Genomic DNA, 19138 nt, shown 5'->3' on the forward strand with positions numbered 1-19138 from the left:
ATATCGAGATGTGAAAACGAGACAGAAGACATTCTTCGATATTTTTTTTTTTTTTTTTTTTTTTGCTTTTCATTGTCAGTTTAATAATGAAGCTCAGCAACTGGAGTGGGCCAAACGTGAGAGCGAGCGGGCCGAGCGCGAGCGCCTGAAACGTCTCCGGCAGCAGGAGCAGGAAGACCTGGAGCTCGCCATTGCCCTGAGCAAGGCTGAGATGTCCAATGCGTGACTGGTCGCCCACCGACATGACTCTTGAATATCCACTCCACACATACACACACACACAAAAAAAAAACAATGCAAGCCACTTCGTAGTACAGTGATACCTTGGCTTACGAACGCTTTAGCGAATTGAACTTTTCGCCTTACGAACGTTAAATTCGCGAGAATATAATCTTGGTATACAAACTGCTATACAAAGCGCCACAATGAGTGATGTGTCATTCGCGAACGAGCCGGTTCTTGGAGCTCCGAACAAAGAGATGGAAATGGCAGCCGACTTTTTTTTGGCCTCTATTCCCCGCCCCCAGTCTTCGGTTAAAGCCGCACGCGATTGGTCAAGATCCGTGGTAGAGGAGGGATGGGACACACGCAGCAGTCAGGAGAAGAGGGAGGAGTGAGAGAAACAGAAGCACACTGAGTCGCACATGAAACAGGAAGGGGTGTAGTCACACAGAGCTTGATATCACTACAAAGAAAAAGTGAAAAGGTGAGAAAATGGATAGAAAACAGTGAAATTTGGACTCGTTTCAACTTTATTTATAGTTCAAAGACAAGGTTAAAATCAATGAGGCTCCACAAATAACCCGCACAAGCCATATGTATAATTAGAAGAGAAAAGACAAACAAGGGAAGCAGCTATTAATGAAGTTTCTAGTGTGTCTGCATGCATCTGTTGCTGTTGCAATACCGTTACTTCCAAGATTTACAACGCAGAGCTCCTTGAGACACTTTATGCAAAAAGCTATCTATTCCATCAAGCCATCAACGACCATCACAAAGGTGAATAAAACAACTTGATTTTACAGTACAGTTTATTTCTTTAATTACAATACCATAGCATATTTATTATACATAAAATAAGGTATATTTGTGTAGTTTTAAGGCTTATGTAGTTGAAAATTATATTTTACGGGGATCTGGGAACGGATTATTCTCATTTTATTGGTTTCCTTTGGGAAATTAATGTTTGGAATACGCACTTTTCACCTTACACACACTTTCTGGGAACCAATTAACTTCGTAAGCCAAGGTATCACTGTATTGCGTGAAGCCCAGGCACCGTCGGTTAGCATCCACGGGTGCTAAAAAAAAACATTTATAATAAACGCTCCAGAATGACTGAATGGGATTAGACGCTTTGCAACATCATCATCATCGTCGTTATTAACAATTCACTGTGATGAAGAAAAAATCTGGAAAACACCTCCACTCAGTGTTTTTTTTAACGTGCCACCCAAAAAAAAAAAAACGAAAACGGCTAGCTTATTACAATTTTCGGTATGTTAGCCGTTAGCAACGTTACCTCATCTTTTTTAGCCCCATCACGCTTTCTTTTTAAAGCGTGTCATTTCCCCTAAGCGTCCAATCCTGACGCTACCGTGTGTTTTCACACCCCTCAACTTTGTTCCGCTTAATTGAAGAATTCTAAATTACCCTGACGGTCTGATTTTTTTACTTTTTTTTTTGTCCGTATTGATCTCTACGATTGGCTAATGATGCGTTCACTTTCAAAAGACTGCAAATAGACGACTCGATTTCCATAAACTAATAAAAAAAGTAAACGGGAGTAGCGGTTAGCAGTATTAGCTTGTGATTGCACACATTTTTATCACTTTATGAGGGAATCCTTTGTTGTTGTTTATTTTTAATTTTGATTTTGGAGATGTTTTTTGAACTATAACTGATGACGTTGCTGGACAGAATGAGACCCCGCTAGAAACTGGAAATATTTTAACCACTCGCTAACTTTTTTTGTATTTTTTATTGTTGTTTACTTGAACCAGCAACCGAATGGACTGGCCGTGACTGACCACACACACACACACACACACTGCTGACATTTTTTTAATCATTTATCTTCTCTGTATGAAACCTGCCGTACTTATTTATTCCTGATTATAGGATGGTTTACATTGCGCTCCTTCGCAAACCTCAACCACTTCAAAAAAACATCTAGAAATGTGTGTGATGCTATGATTGACGACTGGGGGTGGGCGGGGGGGTCGCCCCAGAATGTCTCTGTAAATAGAAATCTGAATTTAACACCAATGGCTGTTATACTCCAGCTTGAAGTGGTCTTAATAAGAATGAGAAATCCCTCCCAAAATGGCCAATATTGCTGTTTTTATCAGTAAATATTGATCAGAACTGTAAAAACAAATGGATGACTTTGAATTGCAAAATGCCTGTCGTTCTTCCCCCCACACCCCTCCAAAATTCAAACACTTCCACCGCATTTCAAATGAGTGTTTTTTTAGGTTTACAGTTGACCCAACCACTTTTTGGCTATTTGTTTTCAAATGGTGTTGCTAAGCTAAAACCGCTAACACTCGCAACTAACAAGCCGATTGTTTTCTTGACTGAATCGATTGAACAAATGGCGGATTTGCTTGTGATTCTCGTTGAAGCTGAAGGCTAGCTCATTGGCTAGCTGACAAGCTAGCTCACGGGCGAGTTCACAGGCTAGCTCAGGGCCTAGCTTAACAGTTCACCCATACACTTTTTGGCTGTTTGGTTTGAAATTGTGTCACTAAGCTAAAACCGCTAACACTTCCAACAAACGAGCCATTTTTTTTCTTGAGTGAATTGATTGAACAAATTTGCTTGTGACTCATTGAAGCCGGAGGCTAGCTCACGGGATAGCTCACGCACTAGCTCACGGGCTATCTCATGGGCTAGCTCACGGGCTAGCTCTGCTCATGTTGTCTTGTTTTGCCTCTGCTCGCCTGAACCCCAAACATAGCATTTTAAATATATTTTTTTCTTTGTGATTAGCATTTTAGCATTTTGCCATGTCTTAGCAGCTAAATTGGAGGCGCCACTTCCACTGCATTTCAAATGAGTGTTTTTCTTTTTTAGGTTTACAGTTCACCCATCCACTTTTTGGCTGTTTGGTTTGAAATGGTGTCACTAAGCTAAAACCGCTAACACTCCAAACTAACAAGCCGATTGTTTTCTTGACTGAATTGTTTGAACAAATAGCATATTTGCTTGTGACTCGCGTTGAAGCTGGAGGCTAGCTCACGGGCTAGTTCACGGGGTAGCTCACGGGCTAGCTTAACAGTTCACCATACAGTTTTTGGCTGTTTAGTTTGAAATTGTGTTGCTAAGCTAAAACCACTAACACTCCGAACTTACAAGCCGATTGTTTTCTTGACTGAATTGATTGAACAAATGGCGGATTTGCTTGTGACTCTCGTTGAAGCCGGAGGCTAGCTCACGAGATAACTCACGGGCTACCTCACAGGCTAGCTTAACAGTTCACCCATACACTTTTTGTTTTGGCTGTTTGGTTTGAAATGGTGTCGCTAAGCTAAAACCGTTAACTCTCCGAACTAACAAGCCGATTGTTTTCTTTACGCAATTGATTGAACAAATGGTGGATTTGCTTGTGACTCTCGTTGAAGCTGGAGGCTAGCTCACGGGCTAGCTCACGGCTAGTTCACGGGCTAGCTGATGGGCTAGTTCACGGGCTAGCTCACGGGCTAGCTCTGCTCATGTTGTCTTGTTTTCCTCTCCTCGCCTGAACTGCAAACATAGCGTTTTAAATTATTGTTTTTTTTTGTGATGTCAACAAGCTAACATGCTACATTTTAGCATTTTGCCATGTCATAGCAGCTAAGATGTAAAATCCATAATTTTATTGAGTTTGTGGATGAAATGACAATTTCCCCCACACCCTAACCTTTGAATGAGGCAACTAGGTATGAGCTAGCAGGCAACAGATGACACGCAGGCTAGGTCTGCTCATGTTACTCTGCCTCCATTTTAAAATTGCCTATTTCATTTCTACTTTGCTAACTTGATCACATATCGCTGGTTGGTCACTAGCCGCCAGCTAACAAGACGCTTTGGCGCATCCTTTAAGATCATCAGGCATTATCCAATTAGCCATTTTAGCCCCAATTGAGCTCTACTGTGAAACCTCAGCCCCGTGCGCCATGTCCCGCTTTTTTTCAGCGGGAACAATTCAACACCCTTAATGCTGTATTTTTCTCACTTGTGCAATAGTTGTTTTATTTGTTTATGTCGTGTATGTTTATCATTTGTTCTTCATCAGTTTGTTGCACTAGCAGTTTCTGATTTGTTTTGGGGCAATGGGGAAAAATGGGAGAAAGTATATTAACAAATGTTAAAGGGTACGTTGTTAACCCTGATTTCCTTACGTGTGCATTCTATTGTCTTCTTTTGCTGAGCTGTCTTGATCCAGATGCTGTGTATACTTTATCATCTTGTAAAAAAAAGGAGAAAACAATTGTGATCTTCTCCATCAGACGTCTGGGTTGAAAGAAAGAAAAAAATACTTACTACTTGGCATGCTCTTTCTTCTCTTTCTTGTCTTTTAGACACGCACACACACACACACACAATTAACATAATAATAATACATTTCATTTATAAGCGCCTTTCAAAACTCTCAAGGTCACTTTACAGTCACAGTATCAGTTTTTCTGTAGATGAGCATCGGCAGCCACATGCGCCAGCGTTCCTTTTGGATAAATAATTGTTAGCTAACTAGCTAGCTATTTGCTATCTTCTTTCATCTAGAACTGCTTCATGTCACAAAGAGGGTACAGCAAGTGCTGAAGAATGAATGACTGTCTTTGTGTTGTCATTATTGTTATTTAGTTTTTTTGTTTATTTTTTTTTACCACAAGATGGCGCTGGTAGAGTGGCTGCATTTCCAGCAGCTACTGTATTTTGTTTTTCTACTTCTTGCCTTTTCCTTTCATAACTTTGTTGCTGTGAAATGTACATTTCTCCACTGTGAGACGAATAAAGGGACATCCAATGCAATATATTAGCTATCTGTGAGCTATCTAGTTGGCTAGCTTCTTACAATTTTCCAACTAGCGAAAGGTAAAAGTATATAAGATGTCTGATGGCAGCATTGTGTTTTTTTTAACTGAGGCCTTGGTCGAGGAGGAGGGTAGTTACCAGTCATTCCAAATAGAAGTCAGTGTTAGCACAAAACCTTCAGGTTTCAGGAAAAGCTAACTCGACCAGCTAAACTTGTTGGGGTCTTTACCAGGCACTTGTGACTGTAAAGTGTCCTTGAGAGTTTTGAAAGGCACTTATAAATAAAATGTCTTATTATTATTATCAAGGGAAACCGTTTTGCTATATTAAGCATCTGCATTAACTTAATGAGCAAAACAAAAACTAGCCATGACAAAGCACCAAGTAAGAGAGAACGCAAGTTAGTTGGCTATCTATTAGTTATCTATTATCTGTGCAAATAAATACAAAGCTAGCTGGTAGATGGTTAATGGCTAGCCGGCTGGATAGTGGATACCTAGCTGGCTAGCTTTCTATCTATTAGTTATATACGTCTGTGTAAGCTCTCAGTCGTACAGGAGTGGTCCATCGATGAGAAGGTTTCGTCAGACGTCATCTGTACTTTTTTGAAGATGTTGGACGTGTCACCTCCTATCCAAGAGGCTTCGTCAGCGAACTAAAGTCTTACTGGTCGTATCGGCCCTATTTATATATCCCTAATGTCCAGACATGACGGAAGTGTTAGAATCACTGATTAACCTATTTATTTTGTCTTCATAATCCAATGTGTTGAGAAGCACTGTGCATCTGCCCTTGTCTGCTGGCAAAATAGTAATATTTTTGTCTTTTTGTAGAGTAGTTAACGCCTTTCTCTCTTCTAATGTTATGTTGGACGGAGGTAGTTTGGCACTACTGAGAAGGGCTGATATTTTAATGTATAGATAATCTGCCTCTGCATACGAAAGTTTGTTATTTTTAATAGCCGATTCAGTAGCTGTGATGTAATCTATTGTAGGTATTGTTTTAGGAGTTACTTAGAAATTTAAACCTTTGGTTAGTACAGCCTTTTCTGTCTCTGAGAGATCTCTGTCTGACAAATTTTTGATCCAATTCTCCCTTGAAATCTGCTCATTCCTATTTTTTCTCGTGTTTACCAGTAGCTGAGATTGTTTCAGTAAAAGTAATTTTGAAATTTACCCTTTTGTCTCTCTTTGGTTTTGCTGTGGTGCCTCATGTATCCGGATTTAGTTATATAGCTAGCTAGCTGTCTCTGACTATCTATTTAATAATAATAATAATAATAATAATAATAATAATAATAATACATATTTTTTATAAGCGCCTTTCGAAACTCAAGGACACTTTACAGTCACAGGATATTTTTTCTGCGGGTAGCTATTAGCATGTTAGCTCGTTATCTATTTGAGTTGAGTGAACTCTGGCGCGTGTGGCTGCCGCTGCACGCACAGAAAAACATATTCTGTGACTGTAAAGTGACCTTCAGAGATTTGAAAGGCGCTTATAAGTGAAATATATTATTATTATTATTATGTTGCGAAACAAACCAACATTTCCAAAATATGAAGAATCTGATAATTTCACACACGCATGCTTGTCCAAGGGATGTTGTAAAAACTTAACATAAGTAACATCTTGATTGTTAAAGGATAACTGATGTCACTTTTTTGTTTCTTAACTGACATCAGAAAAACGTTTTATAACATCTAAAATACCCAAAACACGCAGTATGATATTTTTATTCAAATGCAAAACACCAATAAAAATGACTTGGAGTGTCCAAAATCTGCAAAAAAATGAGCTGCGAATTGGGCATTTTCAGAAAGTCCCGCCCCCAGTTCATGATGTCCCGCCAAGACGTCTTGCATTGCTGGAGAATCAAAACAATGGCTTCAGATTCGGAGAATATGCTTTCTAGTTACACATCCAGTTATGAATATGATTCAAATAGTTCTGAAGAGGAAAGCGTACATGTTTGCAATCGATGAAAGAATTTATTCTGTGCCATTTTGTATGCAACATTGGGGGGACATGTATCACCCAAAAAGAGGCAGAAAATGGCGTTCAAGCTCCTGTCAGGACTTAATCAGCCCGTTTCCACAGGCTGATAAATTCCTTCCATGGAGCTTGGTCGTCCTCTTCTGGCGGCTTTTTGGTGCAACACGAGGTTGTCAGACCAAACAAGTACAGCAAAATGCATTGACGCGATGGAAGCTACAATGTGTCTTTTTTTTTTCGGTCAGGGGCGTTCCTTTAGCGACGTCACGTACAGACTCGTCACCAACTCAAAAACAAGACTTCCTGAATATTCAGCGCGAGTCTTAAAACGTAAAATATAGCTATATGCTGTGGAATCTTATTAAAATACGCCCAGTAGAAGTCATTTGAAGCCATTTTACAAATTATGGACACAACTTGTCCGGAGACGTCGGTTGTCCTTTAAAGTGTATAAAAATCCCGTAACACCGTTCCATTTTTTTACTTCCGCACCAGATAACAAATTCGTCTTATTTTTTTTGAATGCGGAACCGGAAGCGGCTGTACACTGTCGTAACTTTGTACAAAGGATGTTGTGGAGTTAATTCCCACCTACGGCTGACGTTTTCTTCACATTCAGAATTCACAACGCTAAACCTTCGAGCTCGTTCTTCAAAAACAGGATCCAAGTGATACGAGTTTCTACGACGAGGTACCTCATTTTATGCCATAAGTTCCTTGTGAAAATGCCCAAATGCTAATTTTTAGCTTACATCGACTTTTACTTTAGCGACTTCGATCAATTGTCATCACTTATGATGACGCCACAAACAAGTGTTTATCCATTCTTTAGAATAAAATCTGTCGCTTTAAATGTTCAAATATACCATCGCGAACATTTTTAGTCGTTTAAATTCGTTCCATTGAATGTCAATATTGTTACTTTTACCCACTTGCCTACCTAGTTTGTCAAAATTGTAACTTTTACCCACTTGCCTGCCCCGCTTGTCAACATTGTTACTTCTTGTAGATTCAATGACCAGTAACCTGCATATTTTTTTCTATAACACGCATTTTTTGCCACCTTCTGCAAATGTTCAGATGAGGGTGCTGGTAACTGGAGGTTCTGGCTTGGTGGGGATGGCCATCCAACGTGTGGTCCAAGAGGAAAGGGCAGGATACGAAGGGGAAGAGTGGATCTTCCTGTCCTCCAAAGATGCCGACCTCACGTGGGCAAAAAAATAAATAAAAAAATACAGTGATACCTTGTCTTACGAACGCTTTAGCTAACAAACCTTTCGCTTTACGAACATTAAATTCGCGAGAATATAATCCTGGCATACAAACTATTTTTCGGGAATCACGCAGCGCGCCACAATAAGTGATGTGTCGTTCGCGAACGAGCGGGTTCTTGGAGCTTCAGAGCTTGAAACAAAAACAAAAGTGAAATTGTGAGAAAATTGATAGAAAACAGTGAAATTTGGACTTGTTTCAACTTTATTGATACTGATTGAGCTTTATTGATAGTTCAAAGGCAGAGTGTAAACTGCAAGATTAAAATATCCCATCAATCAGGCTCCACACAAGCCATCTGTACAATTTGAAGAGAAAAGACAAGCAAGGGAACCAGCTTTTCATGAAGTTTCTAATGTCCCTCCCTGCATCGGTGGCTGTTGCAATAGCACTTCCAAGATTTACAATCCAGAGGTCCGGTCCTTGAGACACTTGATGCAAAAAGCCATCTATTCTATCAAGCCATCAATGACCATCACAAAGGTAAATAGAATGACTTTATTATATAGTACAGTTTATTTCTCTAATTAAAATACCATAGGACATTTATTATTAGATTGGATTTCCCTTTATTAGTCTCTCAGTGGAGAAATTTACATTTCATGTGTGATAAAGGGGTTCAGCTAGGATTAAATGAAACGTGTGTAAAACGGTGGTGAGACCTGCCATGATGTTTGGACTGAAGACAGTGCCACTGAAGAAAAGACAGGAAGCAGAGCTGAAGATGTTGAGGTTTTCTTTGGGAGTGACCAGGTTGGATAGGATCAGGAATGAGTACATTAGAGGGACAACTCATATTAGAGGCTTTGGAGAGAAAGTCAGAGAGACCAGACTGAGATGGTTTGGACATGTCCAGAGGAGATAGAGTGACTATATCGGGAGAATGATGCTGAGCCTTGAGCTGCCAGGCAGGAGACCGAGAGGAAGACCGAAGAGGAGGTTTATGGATGTGGTCAGAGAGGACATGAAGGTAGCTGGTGTGAGAGAAGAGGATGCACAAAACCGGGATAGATGGAGGACATGATTCGCTGTAGCGACCCCTGAAGGGAAAAGCCGAAAGGAAAAGAAGGAGAAGTTGAAAATTATGTTGTATGGCAGGGGTGTCAAAGTTATTTTTTGCCGCGGGCCACATTGTAGTTATGGTTTCCTCTCAAGGGCCGTTATGAATTTGGGGAACCCATTAAAATGTTTAAATCCCTTCAAATATTACATATAGAGCACACAGCAAATTAATGAATAACTCGCTTTCAAATCTGAAGTCAAGAATAATGACTTTCATTGTGGTTGACATCCAAAAATATGAAATTTTGGCTCAGATTTGAGCAATCATCATGGAATTTAACAAGTTTGATTTGCTTTCGCGGGCCGAAAAAAATGATGTGGCGGGCCGGATTTGGCCCGCGGGCCTTGACTTTGACACCTGTGTTTTATGGGGACTTGGGAACGGATTATTCTCATTTTAATGGTTTCTATGGGAAATTAATGTTTGGAATACACACTTTTCGCCTTACACACACTTTCTGGGAACCAATTAAGTTCGTAAGCCAAGGTATGACTGTACTCAAAAACAACATTTTGAACTCGCCGTCAATCATTTTGTTTTCTTGACGCTTTATGCCTGTCTCTTCTAGTAGCATGAATGAGACGCGGGCCGTGTTTAAGAAACACCAACCGAGCCATGTGATCCACTTGGCTGCCATGGTGGGAGGACTTTTCAAAAATTTGAAGTGCAACCTGGACTTTTGGGTACTTTCACGGCTTGCCTCTTTTTGCTATGGTAATTGTCACACTCGCCAGCTCTTCACGGCTGCTGCGTTTCTTCTTTTCAGAGGAATAACGTCCACATCAATGACAATGTGCTGCAGGCCGCACATGAATCTGGCGTAGTTAAGGTGGTTTCCTGTCTGTCCACCTGCATATTTCCCGATAAGACCACATATCCCATCGATGAAACCATGGTAAGTGCTGTTTATGTGGTATGAGATTGTGTTTTTTTGACCGCATCCTATTCTAGTGATTATTTTGAAGACGGCAGGTGAATATTCAATGGCCGCAGTCGATTTGTTCATATTTAAAAAAAGAGATATTGAATTGAAATGTGTTATTTAATTAGTCTATTATGAAGGTCAATTAATCAGTTGGAACGTGTTCATGATTGATGAATATTGCACCGGAAGGATATATGGGTAATAATAATAATAATAATAGTAGTAGTAGTAGTAATAGTAATACATTTAATTTCTGAGCGCCTTTCAAAACTCAATAATTTGGATTTGCCTTTATTTGTCTCGCAGTGGAGAAATTCACATTTCACAGCAGCAAAGTGATAAAAGGAATGAAAGTAGAAAAACAAAATACATGAGCTGCTGGAAAGGCAGCCACTCTTGCGGCTTGAAGTCAAAAGAACAAAAAAAACAAATAATATGACAACATAAAGACAATATTACAACTAAAAGACACAGAGAATATTCATTCATTCATTTTTCTTACATAAAGCATTTCTAGATGAAAGAGGAGAGGGTCAAAGCATCTTTTCACCAATGGTTCAGGGACATCATGGTGGAATGTGCACGTCGACTACAAGCTAAATATTGAACGCAAACACGCAACTGTAGCATCCATTGACAAAAAGAGATTGTCTCACATTTCCTGTCCCACATAAATCTGCTTCAATTCCAAGCCGCGACACTTCCACATCTGCATCGGCGCTCTGCGCTGACGCTCCTTTCTTCTTATCGCGGGCTCCTCAAGCCATGCATCCATCCAACCGCAGACTGTCCAACAGCACCGACCTTGTCATGATGCTAAAAGAAATGTTAAATAATTTTGTGTGTTCTGGATTTTGGATGGGAGAAAGGTGCACATTTCTCCCCATCCAAAACAGTAGAGTTGGGCGACCACTAATTGATTTAGACTGATTGAGAAGGTGATTGCAACCACCTGGGAATGGCCAATTGCCGCTGGGACCTGATTGGCCAGAAGCTCAGGTGAAGCACCTTTAAAGCCAGCCTGAGCCAGTCTCTTGGAGGAGGAAGAAGAGGGACAAAGGACAACCTGAAGAGCAGTGTTACCTGGGGTCTGCCGAAAACTGATATCAACTTCAAATAAAGAAAACTCACAATACCCTTCCTGCATCTGGCTGAGTGAACTTTTACCAACTTTCCACCTGCTTGCTGTATCGCCGCACGACAATTGGTGGCAGTGGTGGGATGGTTTCACCCTGCATGAAGAAGGTGGGATCGTTACGCCTTGCTGAAGTGGAAAAGATAAGAGGAAGCCGAGAGGAAGAAGGTGGGACGAGTAAGAAGTTGTGTAGCACGGGCCAACCAAACTGGACTGAAGAGTTCTGAAGGGGATCAAGGAAACCAGAAGCTTGAGTTGCCCCAAGAAGATGCCGTTCTTCTTTTCCATGAGGCGTCTGACAGTTGCCAAGCCAAGGATGGAACTGAGCAGAGTGAGATGGAACCAGTGGTGAAGCCTAAGACTCAGACAAGAGGTGATGTTGATTGAACAGATCTAGAGATCAGATGCACCCAACAAGTAAGAATGGACATTTGACAGTCGATCTAGTTAACATTATCCCCCTCTGGGACCGCAGCCCCGGGGCGCTGACTCTCGAACAGCCAGGCCAACGAACCTTCGTCCCGCACAAGAAACTCCCAAGTTGGGTTACTTAACATGCCCAACCTCCACAGTTTCATCATCTAAGACAAGCTGCAATTCCCATGGTTTCTGAACCCAGAATTCCAGAAAGAAACGGAAGATGCAGAACGTCAGGAGCTGGAAGAGGATCTCCAGCGAGAATAACGGCAAGAATTTATCAGGGAGAGATTGGCACCCTGGACAGAAGGTGTTAATATTGTTGCATATGGGATCAAGTAAGCTACTGGCAAAGTGGCAGGGCCCATACGCTGTGACTAGGAGAATAGGACCTGTCACATATGACATTCTCTGCCCTGACAACAAATTTTATTGCTGATTATTTGACAAGAATGTCTGAACTCTGAGGAGGGGGGGTGAATGATGTCATGATGCTAAAAGAAATGTTAAATAATTTTGTGTGTTCTGGATTTTGGATGGGAGAAAGGTGCACATTTCTCCCCATCCAAAACAGTAGAGTTGGGCGACCACTAATTGATTTAGACTGATTGAGAAGGTGATTGCAACCACCTGGGAATGGCCAATTGCCGCTGGGACCTGATTGGCCAGAAGCTCAGGTGAAGCACCTTTAAAGCCAGCCTGAGCCAGTCTCTTGGAGGAGGAAGAAGAGGGACAAAGGACAACCTGGAGAGCAGTGTTACCTGGGGTCTGCCGAAAACTGATATCAACTTCAAATAAAGAAAACTCACAATACCCTTCCTGCATCTGGCTGAGTGAACTTTTACCAACTTTCCACCTGCTTGCTGTCTCGCCGCACGACAGACCTTTCCGCTGAACAAAGCGGGGCTGTGAAGATGCTGCCCATTAGTGGCGCAAAAAAGCACAATGGCCCTTTTGCTGTCCAGCGAAGCCAGTCGAATGGCACCAACATTCCTCCCATTCAAAAACAGTTCTGGCATATTCATGCTGCCGAAAAGGCGCAATCGCTCAGCACAGTCTCCTCCTTGATGAATGTTGTGGCCAAAAATGCTGAAAAACAATCCGTATCCATTCCACACGACGCACAACTGCACAAGGTGACAAAAGAAAACACCAAAAAAAGACAAAAACAACAAAAAAAAGCAAGGCTCATGACAGCACTTGTTGACGGCTGCCTACTCGGGCGCCATATTGGACTCCTTTTAATAATAATAATAATAATAATAATAATTAATAATAATAATAATATTACTATTAATATTATAAATAAACTTATTATTATTATTATTATTCTTTTCCTTTCGGCTTTTCCCCTCAAGGGTCGCCACAGCGAATCAATGTCCTCCATCTATCCCGAAACTTATTATTATTATTATTATTAAAGGTCAACCGACGTCTCCGGACAAGTTGTGTGCATAATTTGTAAAATGGCTTCAAATGACTTCTACTGAGCGTATTTTACAGATTCCACCGCATATAGCTATATTTTACGTTTTAAGACTCGCGCTGAATATTCAGGAAGTCCTGTTTTTGAGTTGGTGATGAGTCCGTACGTGACGTCACTAAAGGAACGCCTCCTGACCGAAAAAACACATTGTAGCAGTCCTTCCATCACGTCAATGTATTTTGCTGTATTGTTTGGTCTGAAAACCTTGTGTCGCACCCAAAAGCCGCCAGAAGAGGGTGTCCAAGCTCCATATAAGGAATTTATCAACCTGTGGAAAGGGAGATGGCCACAGGAAGTCTCCATTTTGTGCCTCTTCTCTGGTGATCGTTTCTACCCAATGGCATGGAATAAATTCTTTAATCGATTGCAAACATGTATGCTTTCCTCTTCAGAACTATTTGAATCATATTCATAACTGGAGGTGTAACAAGAAAGCATATTCTCCGAATCTGAAGCCATTGTTTGGATTGTCAAGCAATGCAAGACGTCTTAGCGTGATGTCACAAACTTGGGGCGGGTTTCTGAAAATGCCCAATTCTCAGCTCAATTTTTTGCAGATTTTGGACACTTTTAAGTCATATTTATTGGTGTTTTGCATTTGACTAAAAATATCATACTGCGTGTTTTGGGTATTTTAGATGCTATAAAACGTTTTTCTGATGTCAGTTAAGAAACAAAAAAGTGACGTCGGTTGTCCTTTAAGTTTATTTATAATATTAATAGTAATAATAATAATAATCCACTGGTGGAAAGACGCTTTCATCCTCTCCTCTTTCCTCTAGAACTGCTTCATGTCATCACAAAGAGGGTACAGCAAGTCCTGAAGAATGAATGTCTCTCTGTGTCTTTGTTTTGTCATATTGTCTCTATGCTGTCATATTATTTGTTATTTAGTTTTTTTTGTTCTTTTGACTTCAAGACGGCGCCGCGAGAGTGGCTGCCTTTCCAGCAGCTCATGTATTTTGTTTTTCTACTTTCATTCCTTTCATCACTTTGCTGCTGTGAAATGTAAATTTCTCCACTGTGAGACTAATAAAGGCATATCCAATCCAATCCAATAAAATGTACATAGAATAATAATACATTTTATTTATAATAATAATACATTTCATTTACAATAATAAAAATACAGATATTTATTTATTCTAATAATAATAGTAAAAATAATAATTAGAAGAAGACTTATTTATTATACTAATAGTAATTATAATAATACAATGTATGTGTAATAATACATTTTATTGATAATAATATGTTTTATCTACAATAATAATAATAATAATAATAAATGTATTTATTATAATAATAATAGTAATAAAAATAAGAGTAATTTTAGTTATTATAATAGTAATAATAATACAATGTATATATAATAATACATTTTATTTACAATAATAAAAATACGTATATTTATTTATTCTAATAATAATAGTAATAATAATAATTAGAAGAAGACTTATTTATTATACTAATAGTAATTATAATAATACAATGTATGTGTAATAATACATTTTATTGATGATGATAATAATATGTTTTATCTACAATAATAATAATAATAATAATAATAATGTATTTATTATAATAATAATAGTAATAAAAATAAGAGTAATTTTAGTTATTATAATAGTAATAATAATACAATGTATATATAATAATAATACATTTTATTTATAATAATAATACATTTTATTTACAATAATAAAAATACATATATTTATTTATTCTAATAATAATAGTAGTAATAATAATAATTAGAAGAAGACTTATTTATTATACTAATAGTAATTATAATAATACAATGTATGTGTAATAATACATTTTATGTTTTATCTACAATAATAATAATAATAATAATAATAAATGTATTTATTATAATAATAATAGTAATAAAAATAAGAGTAATTTTAGTTATTATAATAGTAATAATAATACAATGTATATATAATAATAATACACTTTATTGATAATAATAATTGTACATTTTATTTACAATAATAATAATACAAATAAATTTATTTATTCTAATAATAAGAAGAAGAATCAGCATAATAATAAGAATAATCAGCGTAATAATGAGAAGGATAATCATAAAAATAATACGAATATTCAGCACAATAATAATCATACTAATAATAATCATCATCATAATCATAAATTTCAGATTCCCCAATTTTGTGTTTCTGTGATTTGTGTTCACACCACACATTTGTTGATGCCCGACCGATACATGTTCCACCTAATCCAGATTTCAGATTGTGAACCAAAGATGTCATGCATATTTTTATATTTCCGTTGCCGTGACGCTTCAAACAAAAACTTAAACATTGCCTGATTTTTATGTTCCTTTTGGACAGATCCATAACGGCCCACCTCACGAGTCCAACTTCGGCTACGCCTACGCAAAAAGAATGGTTGATGTCCAAAACAGGTATTGTATTCATTAGAGACTTCATAACTGTAAAGGAGGATGAAAAAATGTCCCAGTGGTTGAAGTCTCTGAATTTAAATCACAAATTACACATTTTTGTACTTCAACATATTCATTGGCAGATGATGTGCAAAAATGTGTCCAGTCCAGTGCCAGGGTTTTTCTCATTTTCACTCAAATTGCAGGACCCACATAATATTGAGTTTTATGATGACATCAACATTCAATGCCGGGTAAGAAACATTAGGCACTCTTCTTTCATCAAAAAATGCTTAATTCCTAAGTCATGTGAGTCTGGAGTTATCTGAGTTTGAAATCATATTGATTTATGTAGCGCTTAAACAACAGCTGAAGCTGTAACAAAGCGCTAACATGGACAAAAGGCAATTGTTGCCCCCTCGTGGAAGGGAAAGAAAACCATTGCCAGAGGTCTGTCCAGCGCTTTATCGGCACCCTCCGTTGAAAAAAAACAAAAACAAAATCCCAACAAATTCGGGAATGGCGCTCCATGGCACACTTTTCTATTCGGAAATGGCAAGTAACAAGTTAATATAGGACTCGGGTGGCAGAGGTCAAAGGTCAATTGGGTCCTGTTGCCAGTTTCCAACTCGTTTTTTTTGGGGGGGGGAGGGTCAAAATTTTAATCAATCATGGCCGATAGCTGAGTGGAGAGGATACACAGCGCCCTGTCAAGATTTTCACTCGTCTAAAATAAATACAAATTTCTGTTCCACAGGGCTTATTTCCAGCAGCACGGAAAACGCTACACGGCTGTGATTCCCACGAACGTGTTTGGTCCCCACGACAACTTCAGTATCGAAGATGGTCACGTCCTGCCCGGCCTCATTCACAAAACGTACATTGCCAAAAGTAAGTCGGGCATCTTTTTGGACATCACAGATATAAGCAGCAGCAAAACTTGACGCTAAGTGCTAATGAGCGCAAACGGTCTGTACGCGCAACGTTGTGTCACATAGAGGAGGGGACGCCATTGGTGGTCTGGGGTTCCGGTACCCCCCAAAGGCAGTTTGTATACTCTTTGGATTTGGCACGTCTCCTCTTGTGGGTTTTGATGAAATATCCTGAAGTTGAGCCCATCATCCTTTCCGGTAAGTTCTTCTCCTGCCAAATGACGACGGCCTGAATTTTCCAGTGCGATTGTTTGTTGTTGTTTTTTTTCTCTCTGTCGATTGCAGTTGGGGAGGAAGATGAAGTGTCAATCAAAGACGCTGCGGACGCAGTTGTGCAAGCGTTGGACTTTAAAGGCCAAGTGGTTGTATCCTAAAATCGAGTACACGCACAGGAAATGCTGTTGCACGCTGTGAGCACGATGTGAGCACACTGTGAGCACATGAAACAGGAAAGGCAGACGACAGAGCTTGAAACAAAAAAAACTAAAGTGAAAAAAAAAGTGAAAGGTGAGAAAATGGATAGAAAACACAGTGAGATTTGGACTCGTTTCACCTTTATTGATATTTCAAAGGCAGAGTGTAGACTGCAGCTCCTGAAATGGCAGCCAGCTTTTTTTCCTCCCTCCATTCCCCGCCCCTAGTCTTCAGTTAAAGCCGCACGTGATTGGTCAAGATCCGTAATAGGCGAGGGAGGGGACACACGCTGCAGATCATATGCAGCAGTGAGATGTTGGAGGGGCTATAGAAACACACAGACATACGAAAGGGAGACGACAGAGCTTGAAACAAAAAAAAAAACAAAAGTGAAAAAAATACCAAAAATGGATAGAAAACAGTGAATTTTTGAGTTGTTTCAACTGTATTGGCAGAGAGTAGACTGCAAGGTTAAAATATCCCATCAATCAGGCTCCACAAATAACCCGCACACGCCATCTGTACAATTTGGTGAGAAAAGACAAGCAAGGGAACCAGCTATTCATGAAGTTTCTCGTGTGTCTGATGGCATCTGTTGCTGTTGCAATAATCACAACTTCCAAGATGTACAGAGCTCCTTGAAACACTTGATGCAAAAAGCTATCCATAAGGTATATTTTGTGTAATTTTAAGGCTTCTTTAGTTGACAATTATGTTTTATGGGAACCTGGGAACGGCTTATTCTCATTTTAATGGTTTCCTATGGGAAATTAATGTTTGGAATACACACGCCTGACACACACACTATCAGGCAACCAATTAAGTTCATAAGCCAAGGTATCACTGTCCCTCCAAATTGCCTTGACCCCCCCCCCCCCCAAACCACAGTACGACTCCAGTAAATCAGACGGGCAGTTAAAAAAGACAGCCAGCAACGCCAAGCTGCGCCGCTATCGCCCGGATTTCCGCTTCACACCCTTCAAACAAGGTAAGCCGACCTGCAAAGCATTTTTTTGTTTTGTTTTGGTTTATTTTTTTACGATCAGGGCTTGTCCACTGAGTTCCTTCCTTCCATGTCTTTCGCAGCTCTGGAGGAAACCTGCGACTGGTTTGTCAAACACTATGACACAGCTCGGAAATAAAAGTGGCGGATCAAAAAAAAAAACAAACAAAAAAAAATCTGGAACCAATGCAACTCACAAACCTTGCATCCCAGTACCAGTATGCTAAGTCGACCATTGCTACGTGTGGCTAAGGGTGTTTCTGTGTTGTCTATGCAACGGTCTCAGGCAATAGAAGAGGTTGAAAAACTTGATCGTTGATTTGAATTAACGAAAAGCAGCTAGCAGGGGACTGTGTGAGTGAGGGTATTATCGCTGAGAAAGCACAGCAACTTCACTCCGCTATCATCAAGAGGCAATTACATCACAAAGGTCAATAAAATGATTTTATTATACTGTACATTGTATTTCTTTCATTGCAATCGAATAGCACATTTATTATGCATAAAATAAGGTATAGTATGTGTAGTTTTAAGGCTTATTTAATAGAAAATCGTTTTATGGGGACCTGGGAACGGATTATTCTCCTTTTTAATTGTTTCTTATGGGAAATAAATGTTTGGCAGACAAACATTTTTTGCCTTAAACACACTTTCTAGCTATCTGTTAGCTATCTACTAGCTAGCTAGCTTTCTATCCGAGTTACTTATCTATTAGCTAGCTATCTTTCTATCTGAGTTACTTCCGGGTTGAGTGAAGGCCTCGCTAGCTACCTGTTAGCTATCTATTAGCTAGCTAGCTTTCCATCTGAGTTACTTAGCTATCTATTTTATCTTTTTTTATTTTATCTTTCAAAGCTCTCAAGGACACTTTCGTCACAAACCAGCATATTAGCTATCTGTTAGCTAGCTGGCTTTCTATCCGAGTTACTTCCGGGTTGAGTAAACGTTGGCGCGTGTAGCCGCCGCTGCTCACCCACAGAAAAATTTATCCTGTGACTGTAAAGTGACCTTGAGAGTTTTGAAAGGCCCTTATAAATCAAATGTATTATTATTATTATTATTTCTGG

At 39.3% G+C, this 19138-nt stretch overlaps 2 protein-coding genes across 7 annotated transcripts in view; both read left to right on the forward strand.

The window, feature by feature from the left end:
* Positions 1–6194, forward strand: part of eps15l1a (epidermal growth factor receptor pathway substrate 15 like 1a) — a 54175-nt gene extending 47981 nt beyond the window's left edge. For all 5 annotated transcript variants that reach the window (XM_089000548.1, XM_089000551.1, XM_089000550.1 and 2 more), the window contains one exon: positions 80–6194. In XM_089000548.1, coding sequence (XP_088856674.1) covers positions 80–226 — 147 coding nt within the window. In that variant the 3' untranslated portion in view covers positions 227–6194. The remainder of the gene's footprint in view (positions 1–79) is intronic.
* A 1360-nt stretch (positions 6195–7554) lies between these two features.
* Positions 7555–18524, forward strand: LOC148895320 (GDP-L-fucose synthase-like). 2 transcript variants are annotated; one of them, XM_089000057.1, is made up of 10 exons: positions 7555–7705; positions 8095–8222; positions 9918–10032; positions 10116–10244; positions 15670–15743; positions 16480–16613; positions 16721–16852; positions 16940–17019; positions 17957–18056; positions 18155–18524. In XM_089000057.1, the coding sequence occupies exons 2-10, from the start codon at positions 8095–8097 to the stop codon at positions 18208–18210; spliced, it is 948 nt and encodes a 315-aa protein (XP_088856183.1). In that variant the 5' UTR covers positions 7555–7705; the 3' UTR covers positions 18211–18524. The 2 variants fall into 2 exon arrangements, with proteins under 2 accessions (XP_088856183.1, XP_088856184.1); XM_089000058.1 differs by having other exon boundaries at positions 9921–10032.
* The last annotated feature ends 614 nt before the right edge of the window (positions 18525–19138 follow it).

The sequence above is a fragment of the Hippocampus bargibanti genome, linkage group LG07 (assembly GCF_051943395.1).
Source record: "Hippocampus bargibanti isolate YZ-2025 linkage group LG07, ASM5194339v1, whole genome shotgun sequence".
Classification (NCBI taxonomy): Eukaryota; Metazoa; Chordata; class Actinopteri; order Syngnathiformes; family Syngnathidae; genus Hippocampus; species Hippocampus bargibanti.

Excerpts from the sequence above, each read along its gene's own strand:
- LOC148895320 (XM_089000057.1), top strand. The coding sequence starts at position 8,095 with ATGAGGGTGCTGGTAACTGGAGGTTCTGGCTTGGTGGGGATGGCCATC. Across the intron at positions 10,033-10,115 it reads AGTGCAACCTGGACTTTTGG|AGGAATAACGTCCACATCAA; the intron begins GTACTTTCACGG and ends TCTTCTTTTCAG. Across the intron at positions 18,057-18,154 it reads CTTCACACCCTTCAAACAAG|CTCTGGAGGAAACCTGCGAC; the intron begins GTAAGCCGACCT and ends TGTCTTTCGCAG.